The sequence below is a fragment of the Panulirus ornatus genome, chromosome 8, assembly GCF_036320965.1.
Source record: "Panulirus ornatus isolate Po-2019 chromosome 8, ASM3632096v1, whole genome shotgun sequence".
Taxonomy (NCBI): Eukaryota; Metazoa; Arthropoda; class Malacostraca; order Decapoda; family Palinuridae; genus Panulirus; species Panulirus ornatus.
In genome coordinates this window covers 31,477,643-31,499,738 of record NC_092231.1, presented here as the reverse complement: position 1 = coordinate 31,499,738, position 22,096 = coordinate 31,477,643, and the positions used below count along the sequence as shown (strand labels likewise).

Genomic DNA, 22,096 nt, shown 5'->3' with positions numbered 1-22,096 from the left:
AATCCATTGACAGAATGTCCACCCCGATATACCACATCGTTCCAATTCACTCTATTCCTTGCACGCCTTTCACCCTCTTGTATGTTCAGGCCCCGATCACTCAAAATCTTTTTCACTCCATCTTTCCACCTCCATTTTGGTCTCCCACTTCTCCTCGTTCCCTCTACCTCTGACACATATATCCTTCTTGTCAATCTTTCCTCACTCATTCTCTCCATGTGACCAAACCATTTCAATACACCCTCATCTGCTCTCTCAACGACACTCTTTCGATTACCACACATCTCTCTTACCCTTTCATTACTTACTCGATCAAACCAACTCACACCACATATTGTCATCAAACATTTCATTTCCAACACATCCACCCTCCTCCGCACAACCCTATCTATAGCCCATGCCTTGCAACCATATAACATTGTTGGAACCACTATTCCTTCAAACATACCCATTTTTGTTCTCCGAGATAACATTCTTGTCTTCCACACATTCTTCAACGCTTACAGTACCTTCGCCCCCTCCCCACCCAGTGACTCACTTCTGCTTCCATGGTTCCATCCGCTGCCAAATCTACTCCTAGATATCTAAAACACTTCACTTCCTCCAATTAACTTGTCCCTCAACCCTAATGAACCTAATAACCTTGCTCTTATTCACATTTACTCTCAGCTTTCTTCTTTCACACACTTTACCAAACTCAGTCACCAACTTCTATAGTTTCTCACCCCAATCAGCCACCAGCACTGTATCATCAGCGAACAACAACTGACTCATTTCCCAAGCCCTCTCATCCACAACAGACTACATACTTGCTCCTCTCTCCAAAACTCTTGCATTCACCTCCCTAACAACCACATCCATAAACAAATTAAACAACCATGGAGACATCACACACCCCTGCCACAAAGCGACATTCACTCAGAACCAATCACTTTCCTCTCTTCCTACTCGTACACATGCCTTACATCCTCAATAAAAACTTTTCACTGCTTCTAGCAACCTATCTCCCACACCATATACTTTTAATACCTTCCACAAAGCATCCCTATCAATGCTATCATATGCCTTCTCCAGATCCATAAATGCTACATACAAATCCATCTGTTTTTCTAAGTATTTCTCACATACATTCTTCAAAGCTAACACTTGATCCACACATCCTCTAACACTTCTGAATCCACACTGCTCTTCCCCAATCTGATGCTCTGTACATGCCTTTACCCTCTCAATTAATACCCTCCTATATAATTTCCCAGAAATACTCAACAAACTTATACCTCTGTAATTTGAACAATCATCTTTATCCCCTTTGCCTCACATATATACACATATATAAACATACACATATATGCATACATATATATATAAATATATATACACATATGCATAGACACACACATATTCCATACATACTTATTTCCTGCCCCAGGAGTCCTTTCTATCCTTATGAAGCTCCTGTTGCTCTTAGGAAGCTGGCCACATCCATCACTCAGGATCACAGGTTATTAACTGTGGTGATGTGTGTGCATCTACGTGGAGAGAATGCATGGCAATTGAGTAGTAAGTGCTCAGTGTCTTCTTTATGGCAACTGCAACAGGGGCATGAATGGTCTTGGGATATGTTGAACTAGTTTTTTGTGTTGTAGTGAAGTGTGATGTCCAGAGTATAAACAGAAGAGTAAGACTCATGTTTGTCTGAGGTGTGTGATTTCTAATGGGTACCCAGTGGACTGGAGTTTAAGACTGAGTTGGAAGATCAGCTGTTTGATGCTTACTGGTCTACTTCAGTGTGCATGTGTTTTGTCAGTGTTATAATGTTCGGGGTGTTGGGATCTGTGAGTAGAGGTTACTGAAATATGAGGCAGGTATGAACTTTTATTTCCACCTGGGTGGTGGTGGTTAGTTATGGAGTGGTTTGGGTGTAGTGCTGTTGCACAGATATGGGTACCAAGCATGTTGTGGTGGGACTGTATTGAGAGGATCTTTGTTTCACTGTGAAGGTGATGAATGTTTGTGGCTGCTGGGCACCCAGTAACTGTTTGGAGTGCACTATTCTGTGTTGTTTGCAGCACTGTTGTATTTGCTTTTGGAATGGTGGATGACCAGGCTGAAGAGACACAGTTTAAAGTGGAGGGGATGAATTGTTTGTAGAGTATGTTGAGAGATTTTTTCTTGTCCAAATCCAGTGACAGTTAATGTTTTGAGGGCATATGGTCTGTGTGTTGCTTTTGTGTTGATGTTATTGGTGTTGGGAGTGAATATCAAATGTGTATAGTAAGTAATGCCTAAAATGGATGGTGTTTTGCTCAGTGAGAGAGACTGTCCATTCAAGGTGACATCAGATATACATCTACATATATTCATGTTCAACCAGGTAAATATTAGAGTAAGTTTCCATCATTTCATAAAACCTCCACTCAACAAATATATGCCACTTGCCAAATGATAAAATACTTCATTGGCCAATGGCTCTAGACAAAATTTGAAAAGAGGAATATATCCGAGAAGTCTAACGTAACTGGAGTTCTGGAGAATCACATGGTGATCAGCCTGCATGGCTCAGCAGCCAGCACGATTATGATTTTATTGCCTAGCTCTGGCAGTTGGTTGGATGGGAGTTCTGAAACAGACTACAGGTACATCATCGATTTCCGGCAACTGATGGTTCGGCACCTCCTTTAGTCCAGACGAAATTACGTGAAAACCTGAAATTACTGCAGCCACCAGACTAGTTTACTGGGTGGCCACAGATGGCATTTTGTGTAGGGCGCACTTATTTACATTCTTTACACTGCACTCAGTGGTGATACCACAATTCTGTGAGATTCTTAGCTTATTTTGCTCAAATCTAACCATAGCCTGGCTTCTAAGACATATGAGAGTGTCAGTCATGGTGTCAAACATAAACACCAGTCCATATAGATTCAAGATAGAGTAGAACTGTTGGAAAAAATGGACTGTGGTGTTTTGATGCGTAAGCTGTGTGACATCTACAGTATTGGTTCATCAACTGTTTATGATATAAAGAAGCAAAGGGAGAAAATACTGAAATTCTATGCAGACAGTTTTTCCAAGAAGCAAATGACGATTAGAAAAACTATGAAAGATGGTAAGAGTACTGAGCATGATCAAGTGATGATGGAATGGTTTCGATAGTGTCAGAGTGATGGAGCTTTGTCAGGTAACATGATAATGGACCAGGCTAAGTTGTTCCATAAAGAACTTAAATTACAACATGAGCGTGACTATAGTGAAGGATGGCTTCAAAGATTCAAGAAGCATCACGGAATTTCCAAGAATAAAGTGTGCAGAGAAAAGCAGCCTGCAAACCGTGAAGGAGCTGCCGAGTATGTGGATGAATTTGCAAAACTCATAGCTGACAAGCACCTCCGTCCTGAGCAGGTGTATAATGCACATCAAACTGCATTATTCTGGTGATGCACACCTAAGAAAACACTAACAACAGAAGACGAAGAAGACCCCACAGGATTCAAACGGGTGTATCTAGGGATAAGAGAGCCTATGGCAAGCACTGAAATTGTGCCCATGTCCAAACATATGACACCAATATTTTTCATTCTTATTACCTCCACCAAGGAGATTATGTTTTTACCAGCATTTGTTTGTTTGTCTGTAAGCAACTTTCAACAAAAGTTATGAACAAATTTTGATGAATTTTCAGGGAAAGTCAGAAATGACACAAGGACCAATTGAATAGATTTTGGAAGTGATCCGAATCACTGTCTGGATCCAGGACGCCATTACGGAAATATCACTTTTTGTGATTAACTATTGAACTAATAACGATATCCAAATCCCAAAGATATGTTTTCATGGTCAAGAAATCTAAATCTTTAAGGTCCGAATCATTGTCTGGATCCAGGACAACATTATGCCACTGGTGCCCCCCTTCAAGTGGCGCCCAGGGTACCTGCCTTACCTTCCATACCCTGGATATGCCACTGGATTCAAACAATCTAAAGACAGACTTACCATCTAAGGGTGCTTAAACATTTAATATTTGTTTAATTTAAATTTCTACCAGTCCATGGTATACTTTAGACACATGGAAGATGAATAATTAGTGGGTTAGAGGTGAGTTGATGAATTATTATTACATGACCACGGTTGGTCCAGCAAAATGGTTAATCCGACGAGGCTTTGGAACTAAGGGTGCCAGAAAATCGATGGTGTATCTGTTTTGCCAAAAATATTGTCTGGATGGTTTGCAAAGGGTGAGAAGTGTTATCCTCACCAGAATAAGAAGGGGTTGGATACTACCAACTCCCAGAGATCCATGGCGATCTCATTAGCTCACAGGACAGCCAACCTAGAGAGAAATACTGTGCTTCAGAGATGATGGATGTGATGTGGGATACTCAGTGTAAAAACTGCTTAAGGATATAAAGCAATTAATACTTGTATATGATCTTGCCATTCAAATGAATAAAGGATACTGAGAAAGATAGGATAATGATAGCTGTTTAAAAAAGGAATGGAAACAGTGCAGACAAGATTGGGCACAAAGAACAGTGTAAACAAAGTGAAGAATTCAAAGATCTTTATACAAGAGTCACCAACTTTAGAGCAGAATGTGACAATACAGTCTCTGTTAAAGTAAGTGAAAGGGAAACAAAGTAAGCAATCTTGAAATAGCAGCCATAAGATGAAAGGCTTCTGAAACATTCACCTACAAAATATGATACTTTTGTTAAACAAACATAACTACAAAATATGAGTAAGAGAATTGGTTGCACATAAGCATAAAGCATATCACAAAATCTAAAGAGAGGTTTCCAGGATGCAGGATAAGGGCATATTAGCAAGGTTCACATGTTAATTATAACTCACCAGCCGCCCCTGGGAAGACAGACCCGGCATGCGGCAACGAGTGAGTTGGAGAGAGAGTGGGAACCATAGAATGGACTGGTGTGTCCAGGAGACTTGTGTTCTCACCACGGGACCCGTTACAGTTTCTCCCATCTGATCCACTACTGAGGCTTGGTCTAGGCCGTGTGTAGCTCACAACACTCGATGAAAGAGATGAATTTCCCCCATTGATGTTACCTCCATAGGATCCTCCACCACAGTTGTTATCACGATTAGAGTGTGATGATCCTCTTGCATTACGCTTCGCCAGATATGCAGCAATCATCTGATGTCTGATATAATAACAATCAATCAGAATGATTACCTTACTAAATAGCACATCATTCAAATAATCTTCATGGTGTAATCAGTGAATTAAAGAATACACAATAGTAAAATACAGACATCCTCATAGTGTTGACAGAAATTGTCTTGGTCTTCACTTACCGGTATTCCTGATCATCATACTCAAATGTATTTTTTGCATTTTTAGGATTTTTCTTTATCATTTATTTTCTTCATATGGTAATGCACAAATTCTCTATTCACCATTCCCTTTACATTACCATATATCTCTCTACTTCACTCATTCCTTAATGTATCCATTACCCTTACTCCACATTTACCTTTCAAAGTAAGCCACACCAGATGTATGCACTCTGCTATTCTATGACCAAAAACTAATGCTCTAATTTTTTAGCTCAAACACAGCAACTGCCCAGGGAGGTACTACCCTCCTGACTTAGCAGAAATAAAGTGAATCCTGGAATCATTTTATATTCTTCATGGCAGGAGTACCAATCCTACTTACTATCTTGATGAGGACTTCTGTTTGTGACTGGAACCTATGATAAAAAGAATGAAAAAAAATCATCTTGCCATTTCCCATTTTTCTTTTCAATAATCACTAGACATCACTGATCAACCTTGCATTCTTAACTCTTTCTCTTACATTTCTCACACCACTCAATATATTCTAAAGGTAATGACAAAGTACTAACTCTTGAAATGTCTCACCATCTTACCATTTCAACATGCTACACTCTTTTAGACCACTCTCATGCATTACAAACACCTTTCTAATTCTTTTTATTATACTTAACTGCTGTCTCCCATGTTAGCAAGGAAGCGCAAGAAAGCAGCCGAGGAATGGAACATGCCATCCACATACACATATATATACATAAATGCCCACACATGCACATATACATACATATACATATACATATACATATACCTCACACACATGACGGGGGAGGGGGTTGTTATTTAATGTAAGGCGGAGTGGCGATGGGAATGAATAAAGGCAGACAGTATGAATTATGTACATGTGTATATATGTATATGTCTGTGTGTGTATATATATGTATACGTTGAGATGTATAGGTATGTATATTTGTGTGTGTGGACGTGTATGTATATACATGTGTATGTGGGTGGGTTGGGCCATTCTTTCCTCTGTTTCCTTGCGCTACCTCGCTAACGCGGGAGACAGTGACAAAGCAAAATAATAAAAATAACATTTCAATGTCTACATACATATACATACACAGACATATACATATATACACATGTACATATCCATACTTGCTACCTTCATCCATTCCCATTGCCCCCCACCCCCCAACCCATCCCTCCAGCGAGGCAGTACCAGGAACAGACAAAAAAAAAAAATCCACATTCGTTCACACTCACTCTCTAGCTGTCATGTGTAATGCACGGAAACCACAGCTCCCTTTCCACATCCAGGCCCCACTAAACTTTCCATGGTTTACCCCAACACTTCACATGCCCTGGTGCAATCCATTGACAGCACATCAACTCCAGTATACCACATCGTTCTTATTCACTCTATTCCTTGCACAACTTTCACCCTCCTGTATGGTCAGGCCCAAATCACTCATAATCTTTTTCACACCTCTTTGTCAATCTTTCCTCATTCATTCTCTCCAAATGTCCAAACCATTTCAACACACCCTCTTCTGCTCTCTCAACCACACTCTTTTCATTACCACAAGTATCTCTTACCCTTTCATTACTTACTCGATCAAACCACTTCACACCACACACTGTCCTCAAACCTTTCATTTCCAACATATCCACCCTCCTCCGCACAACCCTATCTATAGCCCTTACCTCGCTACCATATAACATTGTTGGAACAACTACTCCTTTACACATACCCATTTTTGCTTTCCGAAATAACATTCTCGCCATCCACACATTCTTCAATGCTCCCAGAACCTTCACTCCCTCCCCTACCCTGTGACTCACTTCCACTTCCATGGTTCCATCCACTGCCAAGTCCACTCCCAGATATCTAAAACACTTCATTTCCTCCACTTTTTCTCCATTCAAACTTACCTCCCACTTAACTTGTCCCTTAACCCTACTGAACTATTAAATACCCTTGCTCTTATTCACATTTACTCTCAGCTTTCTTCTTTCACACACTTTACCAAACTCAATTGCCAACTTCTGCAGTTTCTCACCCAAATCAGCCGCCAGTGCTGTATCATCAGCGAACAACAACTGACTCACTTCCCAAGCCCTCTCATCCACAAAAGACTGCATACTTGCCCCTCTATCCAAAACTCATGCATACACCTCCCCAATCACCCCATCCAAAAACAAATTAAACAACCATGGAGTTATCATGCACCCCTGCCTTAAGTTGACATTCACTGGGAACCAATCACTTTCCTCTCTTCCTACTCGTACACATGCTTTACATCATTGGTAAAAACTTTTCATTGCTTCTAGCAACTTACCTCCCACACCATGTACTCTTGATACCTTCCACAAAACACCTCTATCAACCCTATCATATGCCTTCTCCAGATCCATAAATGCTACATACAAATCCATTTGTTATTCTAAGTATTTCTCACATACATTCTTCAAAGCAAACACCTGATCCATACATCCTCTACCACTTCTACATAAAGGGAAAGTATTTACTACAACTGTATCACAGACTTTCAGAATATATTATCCATCTCTCAATATCATCATGTGAATTTAGTAATACTAATTTCTCTTCATATTCTTCTGCAATTCCTTGTTCCATCCTAAACCACATTGTCACTTTGTGCTGTATATTTCTTACCCTTTCAACACCATTTCAATATTCTCTATCACCTTTTCAGCTTCCTCCTAAACATTCATAATTTCCCTTACTCCTTTATCACACCACCACCCGAGACATAAATTATGTTATCAATATTTCTTTGTATAACTCCACTTCATAATATCGATATTTCTTTGTATAACTCCACTTCATAATATCATAATATTCTTCTGCAATTCCTTGTTCCATCCTAAACCACATTGTCACTTTGTGCTGTATATTTCTTACCCTTTCAACACCATTTCAATATTCTCTATCACCTTTTCAGCTTCCTCCTAAACATTCATAATTTCCCTTACTCCTTTATCACACCACCACCCGAGACATAAATTATGTTATCAGTATTTCTTTGTATAACTCCACTTCATAATATCATTTCTTCTCTCTCATTCCTCCCTTTCCCATCCCACAAACTTTCATTCTTATTCCTAATATGTCTAGTCTTTTTTTCCTCTGATCAATCTACACAGTGTTTGGGATGTGAGTGCCTTCCGTACTCAAACACAGAAAATTCTTACAACATTCTCACTTCCTTTGTGTCTACTCAGGGGTGTATCATGGACTTGGCTGTTACTGGCAGCTGTTCTTGTTACATTACTATTCAGTTAATTAGGAATCGGAGGTAGTGAAAGAAGTCTCAAAAGCAGTGATTCACAGAGCTGGTATGAGAAGAAAACAAGAGGTACCTGCACTGCAGGATACCCTACCTCCATGAGGACATAAAATACCCAGGATTTGTACAATTTAGAAGCAAACTTTCTGAAAAATCTTATAAGGACACCAGTTCTGCATACAACACGTGAAAATGTAAAATGTCTATGATCTATTGTTCTTGAATTATCATATTCACAATCTGTAAATCACGAACAAATACTGAAAAATTTATAGATATTTTGGTGATGACATTCTCCCTAATTCATTAACATGGTGGATCATCAAAGTTTAGCTGAGGTGGATAAGACAGAAAAGGAAAAGACCAAGTGGTTCAGATGGACTGGCAAAATAGGTGTACCAATTAATGATGAAAATGAATCAAGAAAATATTGAATAAAAAATTCAAAGGAGCAGAATTATTAAAATCATTAAAAACATTTTTTTTAACTGAAAATATGAAATGTAAATATACAGTATATAATGTATGTATGACTCATGGTGAGGTGCCTGAGGATTGGCGGAATGCGTGCATAGTGCCATTGTACAAAGGCAAAGGGGATAAGAGTGAGTGCTCAAATTTCAGAGGCATAACTTTGTTGAGTATTCCTGGTAAATTATATGGGAGGGTATTGATTGAGAGGGTGAAGGCATGTACAGAGCATCAGATTGGGGAAGAGCAGTGTGGTTTCAGAAGTGGTAGAGGATGTGTGGATCAGGTGTTTGCTTTGAAGAATGTATGTGAGAAATACTTAGAAAAGCAAATGGATTTGTATGTAGCATTTATGGATCTGGAGAAGGCATATGATAGAGTTGATAGAGATGCTCTGTGGAAGGTATTAAGAATATATGGTGTGGGAGGCAAGTTGTTAGAAGCAGTGAAAAGTTTTTATCGAGGATGTAAGGCATGTGTACGTGTAGGAAGAGAGGAAAGTGATTGGTTCTCAGTAAATGTAGGTTTGCGGCAGGGATGTGTGATGTCTCCATGGTTGTTTAATTTGTTTATGGATGGGGTTGTTAGGGAGGTGAATGCAAGAGTTTTGGAAAGAGGGGCAAGTATGAAGTCTGTTGTCGATGAGAGAGCTTGGGAAGTGAGTCAGTTGTTGTTCGCTGATGATACAGCGCTGGTGGCTGATTCATGTGAGAAACTGCAGAAGCTGGTGACTGAGTTTGGTAAAGTGTGTGAAAGAAGAAAGTAAAGAGTAAATGTGAATAAGAGCAAGGTTATCAGATACAGTAGGGTCAATTGGGAGGTAAGTTTGAATGGAGAAAAACTGGAGGAAGTAAAGTGTTTTAGATATCTGGGAGTGGATCTGGCAGCGGATGGAACCATGGAAGCGGAAGTGGATCATAGGGTGGGGGAGGGGGCGACAATCCTGGGAGCCTTGAAGAATGTGTGGAAGTCGAGAACATTATCTCAGAAAGCAAAAATGGGTATGTTTGAAGGAATAGTGGTTCCAACAATGTTGTATGGTTGCGAGGCGTGGGCTATGGATAGAGTTATGCGCAGGAGGGTGGATGTGCTGGAAATGAGATGTTTGAGGACAATGTGTGGTGTGAGGTGGTTTGATCGAGTAAGTAACGTAAGGGTAAGAGAGATGTGTGGAAATAAAAACAGCGTGGTTGAGAGAGCAGAAGAGGGTGTTTTGAAATGGTTTGGGCACATGGAGAGAATGAGTGAGGAAAGATTGACCAAGAGGATATATGTGTCGGAGTTGGAGGGAACGAGAAGTGGGAGACCAAATTGGAGGTGGAAAGACGGAGTGAAAAAGATTTTGTGTGATCCGGGCCTGAACATGCAGGAGGGTGAAAGGAGGGCAAGGAATAGAGTGAATTGGATCGATGTGGTATACCGGGGTTGACGTGCTGTCAGTGGATTGAATCAGGGCATGTGAAGCGTCTGGGGTAAACCATGTGTAGGTATGTATATTTGCGTGTGTGGACGTGTATGTATATACATGTGTATGGGGTGGGTTGGGCCATTTCTTTTGTCTGTTTCCTTGCGCTACCTCACAAACGCGGGAGACAGCGACGAAGCAAAAAAAAAAAAAAAATGAAATCTGAAATGCAGACATTTCATATTTTCCAGAGACCGTGATATCCAATGATAAGTCTAGTTCACCAGCTAGCAAAAATGTTTGCACACAGTAAAAATCTATACAAATTTCCCAAAAATTATGGTAATTCTACTTTACAGTCGCTTCTTTTGAGATATGAAATGAATATAACATTTTTTTTTTTTTAATTTTCCAAAAGAAGGAACAGAGAAGAGGGCCAGGTGAGGATATTCCCTCAAAGGCCCAGTCCTCTGTTCTTAACGCTACCTCGCTATCGCGGGAAACGGCGAATAGTATGAAAAAAAAAAATAAAAAAAGAAATAACATTTGTTAAGGCACATGAGAAGAAATTTCCCTAGCAGTCAATATATTACAATATTGTGAAAGCAGGGCTAACAATGTGAGGTCAGACTAATGGGTATTTCTCAAAAACCTTCATCCTTGGTGTCATACTGTTTCATGCAAAAAGTGGCATTTTTGCTCTCCGAGACAACAATCTCTCTTTCCACACATTCTTCAATGTCTCCAGAACCTTCATCCCCTTCCACGTATTCCCTGCATCATAGATGGCAACTAAAAGGGGTGGAAGCAAGGGTCTGGAAATCCTTCCCTCAAGTTATACTTTTCCAGAAGAAGGAACACAGAGAAGGAGGACATGATGATTTTTTCCTCTATGGCTCAGTCTTCTGTTCCTGACAGTACCTTGCTAACACAGAAAATGGTAAATATGTATAAAAAAGTATCATTTTATACATAGTAATTATTATACATTATCGCCATTTCCCGCATCAGCAAGGTAGTGCCAAGAAACAGACAAAGATGAACCATCTACTCATATACACATATATATACATCAATGCCCATACAAACACATATACATATATATACATATACATAACATAAACACATTTTATTTTATTTTCTATTATACTTAGTCACTGTCTCTATGTTAACAAGGTAGCACAAGGAAACAGATGAAAGAATGGCCAAACCCACCCACAGACACATGCATATACTTAAACACCCACACACACACACATATACATACCCATACATTTCAATATATACATACATATACATACACAGACATATACATATATACACATGTACATATTCATACTTGCTGCCTTCATCCATTCCCATCGCCACCCCACCACACATGAAACAGCACAACCCCTCCCCCCATGTGCGCATGCGAGGTAGCGCTAGGAAAAGACAACGAAGGCCACAACGAAGGCCACATTCGTTCCCACTCAGTCTCTAGCTGTCATGTGTAATGCACCAAAACCACAGCTCCTTTTCCACATCCAGGCCCCACAAAACTTTCCATGGTTTACCCTAGACACTTCAAATGCCCTGGTTCAATTCACTGACAACACGTCCATCCTGCTATACCACATCGCTCCAATTCACTCTGTTTCTTGCACGCCTTTCACTCTCCTGTATGTTCAGGCCCCGATCACTCAAAATCTTTTTCACTCCATCCTCCCACCTCCAAAATGGTCTCCCACTTCTCATTCCCTCCACCTTTGACACATATATCCTATTTGTCAACCCTTCCTCACTCATTCTCTCCTTGCGATCAAACCATTTCAACACACCCTCTTCTGCTCTCTCAACCACACTCCTTTTATTACCACACATCTCTCTTACCTTTCATCACTTACTCGATCAAACCACTTCACTCCACATATTGTCCTCAAACATTTCATTTCCAACACATATACATACACAGATATATACATATATACACATGTACATATCCATACTTGCCTTCATCCATTCCTGTCACTATCCCGTCCCACAGGAAACAGCATCACTACCCCCTGCTCCAGCGAGGTAGCACCAGGAAAACAGATGAAAAAGGCCACATTCATTCACACACAGTCTCTAGTGTCATGTGTAATGCACTAAAACCAAAGCTCCCTATCCACATCCAGGCCCCACAGACCTTTCCATGTTTAACCTCAGATGTTTCACATGCCCTGATTCAGTCCCTTGACAGCAAGTCAACCCCAGTATACCACAGTGTTCCAATTCACTCTATTCCTTGCATGATTCTCACCGTCCTGTATGTTCAGGCTCCGATCGCTCAAAATATTTTTCACTCAATCCTTCCACCTCCAATTTCGTCTCCCACTTCTCTTGTTCCCTACATCTCTGACACATACATTCTCTTTGTCGACCTTTCCTCACTCATTCTCCCCATAGGTCCAAACCATTTCAACACACCGTCTTCTGCTCTCAACCACATCCTTTTTATTTTCACACATCTCTCTTAACCTTTCATTACTTACTTGATCAAACCACCTCACACCACATATTGTCCTCAAACATTTCCAACACATCCACTCTCCTCTGTACAACCCATGCCTCATAACCACACAATATTGTTGGAGCTACCATTCCTTCAAACATACCCATTTTTGATCTCCAAGATAACGTTCTCTCCTTCCAAACATTCTTCATCACTCCCAAGACTTTTGCCCCTCCTCCACCATGACTAACGTTTGCTTCCATGATTCCATTTGCTGCCAAGCCCACTCCCAGATATATAAAACTTCACTTCCTCCAATTATTCTCCATTCAAACTTACATCCCAATTTACTTGTCCCTCACCCCTACTGAACCTAAGAACTTTGTTCTTATTCACATTCATTCTCAACTTTCTTTCACACACTTTTCCAAACTCAGTCACCAACTACTGCAGTTTCTCCTTCAAATCAGCCACCAGAGATGTATCACTGGCAAACAACAATTAACTCACTTTCCAGGCCATCTCATCCCCAACAGACTGCATACTTGTCCCTCTCTCCAAAACTCTTGCATTTACCTCCCTACCAACCCCATCCATAAACAAATTAAACAACCATGGGGACATCATGCACCCCTGCCACAGACCAATATTCACTGGGAACCAATCACTCTCCTCTCTTCCTACTCATACACATGTCTTACATCCTTGATAAAACTTTTCACTGCTTCTAGCACTTACCTCCCATACCATATACTCATAAGACTCTCCACAAAACATCTCTATCAACCCTATCATATGCCTTCTCCAGACCCATAAGTGCTAAGTATTTCTCACATACATACTTCAAAGCAAACACCTGAGCCACATATCCTCTACCACTTCTGAAACCATACTGCTCCTCCCCAATCTAATGCTCTGTACATGCCTTCACCCTCTCAGTTAATACCCTCCCATATAATTTCCCAGGAATACTCACCAAACTTATTCCTCTGTAGTCTGAACACTCACATTATCCCCTTTGCCTTTGTACAGTGGCACTATGCATACAATCTGCCAATCTTCAGGCACTTCATCATGATCCATACATACATTTAATATCTTTACCAACCAATCAACAACACAGTCACCTCCATTCTTAATAAATTCAACTGCAATATCATCCAAACCTGCTGCCCTGCTGGATTTCATCTTCTGCAAAGCTTTCACTGCCTCTTCTCTCTTAACCAAACCATTCTCCCTGACCCTCTCGCTTTGCACACCACTCCGACCAAAACACACTACATCTGCCACTCTATCATCAAACACATTCAATAAACCTACAAAATACTCACTCTATCTCCTTCTCACTTCATCACTACCTGTTACTACTTCCCCCAATGCCCCCTTCACTGATGTTCCCATTTGTTCTCTTGTCTTACACGCGCTATTCACCTCCTTCCAAAACATCTTTTTATTCTCCCTACCTTCCAAAACATCTCTTTATTCTCCCTAAAGTTTCATGATACTCTCTCACCCCAGCTCTCATCTGGCCTCTTTTTCAACCCTTGCACCTTCCTTTTGACATCCTGCTGCTTTCTTTTATACACATCCCAGTCATTTGTACTCCTTCCTTGTAACTATCATCCAAATGCCTCTCTTTTCTCTTTCACTAATAACTTTACTTCTTTATCCCCCCACTCACTACCCTTTCTGATCTGCCTAACTCCTACCTTTCTCATGCCACATGCATCTTTTGCACACGCCTTCACTGCTTCCCTAAATACATCCTATTACTTACCAACTCCCCTCACATTATTTGCACTCACCTTTTGCCATTTTACTCAAGCTCTCCTGGTAATTCCTCACATGTCTCCTTTCCAAGCTCACTTACTCTTACCACTCTTTTCTCCCCATCATTCTCTCTTTTTTTCTGAAAACCTATACAACTCTTCACCTTCACCTCCACAAGAAATTTATCAGACATCCCTCCAGCTGCCCCTCTCAGAACATGAACATCCAAAAGTCTCTTTTAAATGTCTATCAATTAACACATAATCCAATGATTATGTATATCTCTCTTTTTAAACCAAGTATTCCCAATCAACAGTCCTTTTTCAGGACACAAATCCACAAGCTCTTCACCATTTCCATTTACAACACTGAATACCCTATGTATACCAATTACAGCCTTAAGTGTCATGTTACTCACCTTCGCATTTAAATAACCCAACACTAATGCCCAGTCTCATGCATCAAAGCTGCTGACACACTCACTCAGCTGCTCCCAAAACACTTGCCTCTCATGATCTTTCTTCTCATGACCAGGTGCATAAGCACCAATAATCAACCATCTCTCTCCACTTTCACTTTTACCCACAATATAGAATATACATTCTTACACTCTATCACACACTCCCACAACTTCTGCTTCAAGAGTAGTGCTACTCCTTCCTTAACTCTTGTCCTCTCACCAACCCCTGACTTTATTCCTAAGACTTTTTCAAACCATTCTTCTATTTAACCTTGGGCTTCATTTAACTCAGAGCCAGAATATCCAGGTTTCTCTCCTCAAACATATTACATATCTCTCCTTTCTTCTCATCTTGATTACATCCACACATATTCAGACACCCCAATCTGAGCCTTTGAGGAGGATGAGCACTCCCTGCTTGACTCCTTAGCCTGTTTCCCCTTTAAGAAATTAAAATACAAGGGGAGAGTTTCAGCCTCCCGCTCATGCCCCCTTTAGTTACCTTCTATGATGCAGGAAATACATGAAATATTCTTTCTCCCCTATATATATATGGAAGTGAAGAAAAGATTAATGGGCAGCACAATCCTCCTAACCCTGACCTAAACAGCTGAAACATGGACATGAAATGAGTCACAGGCCAAGAATCCAGGCTGTGGAAATACGTTACTCGAGAGGAGCATATGGTATGACAGCATCTGGTATGACTAGATGGAATGAAGAAATTAATGAGGGGGTGTCTGAGAGTTTTGGTATGGTAAGGAATGCAAAGGGAATAAATTGTGAAGTGAAAGAATGGGCGAAATGTAATACTATAAGGTGCTTTGGGCATGTGGAAAGGATGCAAGACAGGGAGTTTACGAGAGTGTATGACAGTATGTTGTGAGAGGAAGACCATCTGTAACATGGGAAAACAGAGAGGAAGAAAGCTGGAGGAAGAGAAACGGAGAAAAATGCATGGAATGGTTTATGCAAGAGAGCCACATAAGGACAGGGATAAGCAGGGACTCTTTTGCCATGGCTACCATCTTAATGGGAGTACCTGGAAGATATGGGCATCAGAGACAGAGGTGTATAAATAGACAAAGACTTACTTTACGGCTGATAAAATGCAGAGGAAGGTATCAAAGTGACAAGGATCCACATAACTCCATCAAAAGTAATATAATCAATGCAGCCTGAAGTTTTCCATTATGAATAATATTTAGAGCTGCAAAGTCAAGATTTATAGCATTAGCTCTATACATTCACTGTATCTGAAGAATGCAGACAACAACCCCGACTTATGATGGTTTGCCACAATTTTTCAACTTTACAATAGTGAGATATTCAACATTTTATTATAAAATAGGTTTTGCATTAGATGATTTTATCCAACTGTAGGCTATAATGTCAGATTTCTGAGAACATCTAAGGCAGGTTAGGCTATGATGTTCATAGGTCAGAAGTATTTATATTTATATATTTTTCATTATGCTTTGTCGCTGTCTCCCACGTTAGTGAGGTAGCGCGGGGAAACAGACGAAAGAATGGCCCAACCCACCCACATACACATGTATATACATACACGTCCACACACGCATATATACATACTTATACATTTCAACGTATACGCATATATATATCTCTCATTATTCTATATTTATCATACTTTGTTGCTGTCTCCCGCATTAGCAAGGTAGTGCAAGGAAACAGACGAAAGAATGGCCCAACCCACCCACATACACATGTATATACATTCACATCCACACACGCACATATACATGCCTATACATCTCAACGTATACATATATATATATACACACACAGACATATACATATATACACATGTACATAATTCATACTGTCTGCCCTTATTCATTCCCGTTGCCACCCTGCCACACATGAAATGACAACCTCCTCCCCCCACATGTGCGCAAGGTAGCACTAGGAAAAGGCAACAAAGGCCACATTCGTTCACAGTCAGTCTCTAGCTGTCATGTATAATGCACTGAAATCACAGCTCCCTTTCCACATCCAGGCCCCACACAACTTTCCATGGTTTACCCCAGACACTTCACAGGCCCTGGTTCAATCCACTGACAGCATGTTGACCCCGATATACCACATCGTTCCAATTCACTCTATTCCTTGCACGCCTTTCACTCTTCTGCATGTTCAGACCCCGATCGCTCAAAATGTTTTTCACTCCATCCTTCCACCTCCAATTTGGTCTCCCACTTCTCCTTGTTCCCTCCACCTCTAACACATATATCCTCTTGTCAATCTTTCCTCACTCATTCTCTCCATGTGACCAATCCATTTCAATACACCCTCTTCTGCTCTCTCAATCACACTCTTTTTATTACCACACATCTCTCTTACCCTTTCATTACTTACTCGATCAAACCACCTCACACCACACATTGTCCTCAAACATCTCATTTCCAACACATCCACCCTCCTCCGCACAACCCTATCTATAGCCCATGCCTTGCAACCATATAACATTTGTTGGACACAATATTCCTTCAAACATACCCATTTTTGCTTTCCGAGATAATGTTTTTGCCTTCCACACATTTTTCAACGCTCCCAGAGCTTTCGCCCCCTTCCTCACCCTGTGACTCACTTCCAATTCCATGGTTCCATCTGCTGCCAAATCCACTCCCAGATATCTAAAACACTTCACTTCCTCAAGTTTTTCTCCATTCAAACTTACCTCCCAATTGACTTGTCCCTCAACCCTACTGAACCTAATAACCTTGCTCTTATTCATATTTACTCTTAGCTTCCTTCTTTCTCACACTCAAATTCAGTCACCAGCTTCTGCAGTTTCTCATCCGAATCAGCCACCAGCGCTGTATCATTAGCGAACAACAACTGACTCATTTCCCAAGCCCTCTCATCCACAACAGACTGCACACTTGCCCCTCTATCCAAAACTCTTGCATTCACCTCCCTAACAACTACATCCATAAACAAATCAAACAACCACAGAGACATCACACACCCCTGCCGCAAACTGACATTCACTGAGAACCAATCACTTTCCTCTCTTCCTACTCGTACACATGCCTTACATCCTTGATAAAAACTTTTCACTGTCTCCAGCAACTTGCCTCCCACACCATATACTCTTAATACCTTCCACAAAGCATCTCTATCAACTCTATCATATGCCTTCCCCAGCTCCATAAATGCTACATACAAATCCATTTGTTTTTCTAAGTAGTTCTCACATACATTCTTCAAAGCAAACACCTGACTCACACATCCTCTACCACTTCTGAAACCACACTGCTCTTCCCCAATCTGATGTTCTGTACATGCTTTCACCCTCTCAATCAATATAATTTCCCAGGAATACTCAACAAACTTATACCTCTGTAAATTGAACGAACTTATACCTCTGTAAATTGAACAATCACCTTTATCCCCATTTCCTTTGTGCAATGGCACTATGCATGCATTCCGCCAATCCTCAGGCACTTCACCATGAGCCACGCATACATTGAATATCCTCACCAACCAGTTAACAACACAGTCATCCCCTTTTTTAATAATTTCCACTGCAATCCCATCCAAACCCACCACATTGCTGGTTTTCATCTTCTGCAAAGCTTTCACTACCTCTTCTCTGTTTACCATATCATTCTCCCTGACCCTCTCACTTCACACACCATCTTGACCAAAACACCCTATATGTGCCACTATATCATCTAACACATTCAACAAACCTTTAAAAGACCCACTCCATCTCCTTCTCACATCACCACTACTTATTATTACCTCCCCATTGGCTCCCTTCACTGTTGGTGCCATTTGTTCTCTTGTCTAACGCACTTTATTTACCTCCTTCCAAAACGTACAGTATTAAATATATTTTTGACTTACAATACTTGCAACTTACATTGGGTTTCTCGGAATGTTACCCCATCATAAGCCGAGGTGCATCTGTATTCAAAAGTTTACAGGAATGAGAATAAAACCCCGAAAATGCAGACTACTGGGGTTGAGGGGGAAAGAAATGTGAGAAGGGAGGAAAATGGTGTTATCTAATACACCGTCTCAGAGTTCAAGGCTTCTATCCCCACTCCATTATCTTAGGTAAATCATCTAGGCAATCTTCCATTCAAGTGAACAGGGAACAGCAGCAAAGGTAACCATTCATCATCCAAAGAAAAACATAAATGGTAATCAATTAGTAAAAAAGAATCCAAACAACACAGGAGGCTGTAAATCTTCTTACAAACATTCATATGAGGAATTACCTATTTCAAATTCTAATTCTTGTCTTTCAGTATTACAAATATTTTACTAATGAAAAGGAAAGGCTACATTCTCAAAGCTGTCATCACCAGCCATCACCCTCCGCCATGTGTCAATGCCCTTCTTCATAAATAAAATCCATGAAAAACTAGTGTTACTCACTTGGCAACTTGAACATAGTTCCCTGGGAAGACACCAGTTCGGTCAGTAGTAATGCAACGCCCTTTAAACCATCCATCCTGGCACTTTTCAGTTACAGTGTATATGTAGCCTTTTCTTAATTCTAACTCATCAGCTTTCCGTCCTCGGTATGAGTACAGGGCAACATAACTGTAACAGATTAGATCAGATCTATTTAAATACAATAACACTGCTACTTCACATCATAATAAGCTGCGTATAAAATAAAGTCTGCATAACCTCTTAATCAGGTATATGAAATTCCCTAGCTTTCTGAAAAAAGGATATTTTTCAAGGAATGGGAAAACTAATTTTGTCATATGAAATGAAAACAACAGAGAAACAACTGAGATAAGCCTCGACTCTACCCTGGAGAAACAATAAAGTAAGTAAAACTCCTGCTGGAAGTATATTTCTGAGATAAAGCCAGGTGCTTCATAGCCTGGTGTGGGCATATATTGGCAGCATTACCTCATTTATACCGTGATTTTATGTACTTGGTTCTTTACATCATCAACAAAAATTTTACACACTAAACTGAATATCATCTGTACTCCTAAGCAAATCACTACTGAGCAAATACTGACTGATGTCACATACACTACAAAGTCTACTGTAACATTCTCCCCATACCTGGAATGAAGAATAGCTGTATAATTGTTGTAGAAAATGGCCTTGGGCATCCCTAACCACCACCATAAATTAGCTTTGATTTTTGGCACAAAAGCAAGGATCAAAGATATACATGAGGTCCCCTTCATCAGGTAACATACATTTACATGAGGTCTGGGTAAAGGGTAAAATCTGGAGCAATCTAATCATTAAGCAAAAAACCTTCACTATGCTACAGACACAACAGGAAACTTACAAAATTTTTTATGAATATGCAGTAATGCAAACAAATGAGAAATAAATACACTTAAACAATCATCCATACCAAGCAGTGTCTAGAATACTAATCCCTACCAAACAGTAAGGAATCATGCAAACTATTTCAAGGGTAAAAATCACTACGTTTTCAACATTTTTCCGAAGTAATCCCTCATGCAATGCCCTCTCTCACTCTATTCTTCCTCCCCATAAGCCTCCTCCCTTTGACGAACTCTTTTCGAAGGTTGCCCCTGCTATGCTTGTTTAGCTCAGTCAGAAGAGCTAAAATCTATGGGTATATTAGGAGATGAGGAAAAAAGGGTTGAGAATATTGAACCTGATGCACATAAGAACATGAGTGAACATGTAATGTTACAGAGGTTGAGATTAGAATTTAAGGTTAAGAAAATGCAGATTGAAGCAGATAAAGAAGTTAGGTTGAAAAAGAGAGAGGCAAGCCAATAATGATGTGGATGCCAGAGCGAATAATTTGCCAGAGTTTATAGAGGAAGGAGTAGAGGATTTCTTTGATCAGTTTGAGAAAATAAGCACTGCAAAGTTGGGATAAGAGAGACTGGGTAATTCTTGGTCAAACAAAATTCTGAGGAAAAAGCGAGAGAGGCAAATATATGTTTAGGTATAACAGAAAGTGTTGATTATGAAGTGGTCAAAGATGCTGTTAAAAACTGTTCAGTTGAGTCCAGTAGTCTACAGGAGGAGGTTTAGAGGTCTGAGGAAAATAAAATGAGCAGACTCATTTAAAGTTAGCAAGACTGTGTGAAATGAAATTTGACAGTTGGTGTAAATCTGAGGATGTCAAAATCATGGAAGGCTTGAAGCAAATGATTTTGCAAGAGCATACTGAAGACGTAGTACATCTTGACACTGAAGTTAAGTTAATAAGGACAAACTTAAGGATCTGAAAGAGGCTGCATGTTTAGCAGATCAACTATTAGTTATATCTAAAATGAACAGGGAAGAGATATCAAACAAACAGAGTGGATACAAACAATTTACATATCAGTCCAGTGACAAAGGTTAACAAAACCAAGCGAAGGGTTCAAAATAAGATTCAGATGATCATTATAAGTGAAATGTGGGTGATAAGATGCAAGGTCAATCAGCCAGGTTCTAACAGACCTAAGGGTCAGCAGGAGGGGCCACCAGTGACATGCTGTGCATGTGGGGATACATGTCATGTCAAATTTCAGTGCAAAAATGCCACAAAGTCAGCTGCATGAATTGTTGCTTGGGGGAAACCTCAGAATATCCATGGTGAGATAAGAGGTACAAGCAATAGTGAAGTTAAAAGGTGTGGGGTTAGTTTTAAACCAGTTATGACTCAAGGGGAGATATTACTGGAAGGGGGTCCTAAGAGAAAATTATAATTCTTAGGGTCAACAGAGCAAACCAAAGCCTAGTCCTCAAGGAATGGCTAGAGTGGACCGCAGAGTCATACTCTGGTGAGGAGGGTAGTGTTAAAGGGTTAGGAGCTGGACTGACCATTTCACTGCATTATGTTAACCTTGAAACTGGATTTGTCAAAGGTAAAGTTAAAGTTGGTCTGAGTGATGAACATCTTATCCATGGAGTGGACATGT

The 22,096-nt window shown here is 40.3% G+C and overlaps 1 protein-coding gene across 4 annotated transcripts in view; it reads right to left on the bottom strand.

The window, feature by feature from the left end:
• Positions 1 to 4,825: 4,825 nt before the first annotated feature.
• Positions 4,826 to 22,096, bottom strand: part of LOC139749887 (E3 ubiquitin-protein ligase SH3RF3-like) — a 406,578-nt gene continuing 389,307 nt past the window's right edge. For all 4 annotated transcript variants that reach the window (XM_071664268.1, XM_071664272.1, XM_071664269.1 and 1 more), the window contains 2 exons: positions 19,608 to 19,775; positions 4,826 to 5,162 (listed from right to left, as the gene is read on the bottom strand). In XM_071664268.1, the coding sequence (XP_071520369.1) occupies positions 4,841 to 5,162; positions 19,608 to 19,775 (490 nt within the window). In that variant the 3' untranslated portion in view covers positions 4,826 to 4,840. The remainder of the gene's footprint in view (positions 5,163 to 19,607; positions 19,776 to 22,096) is intronic.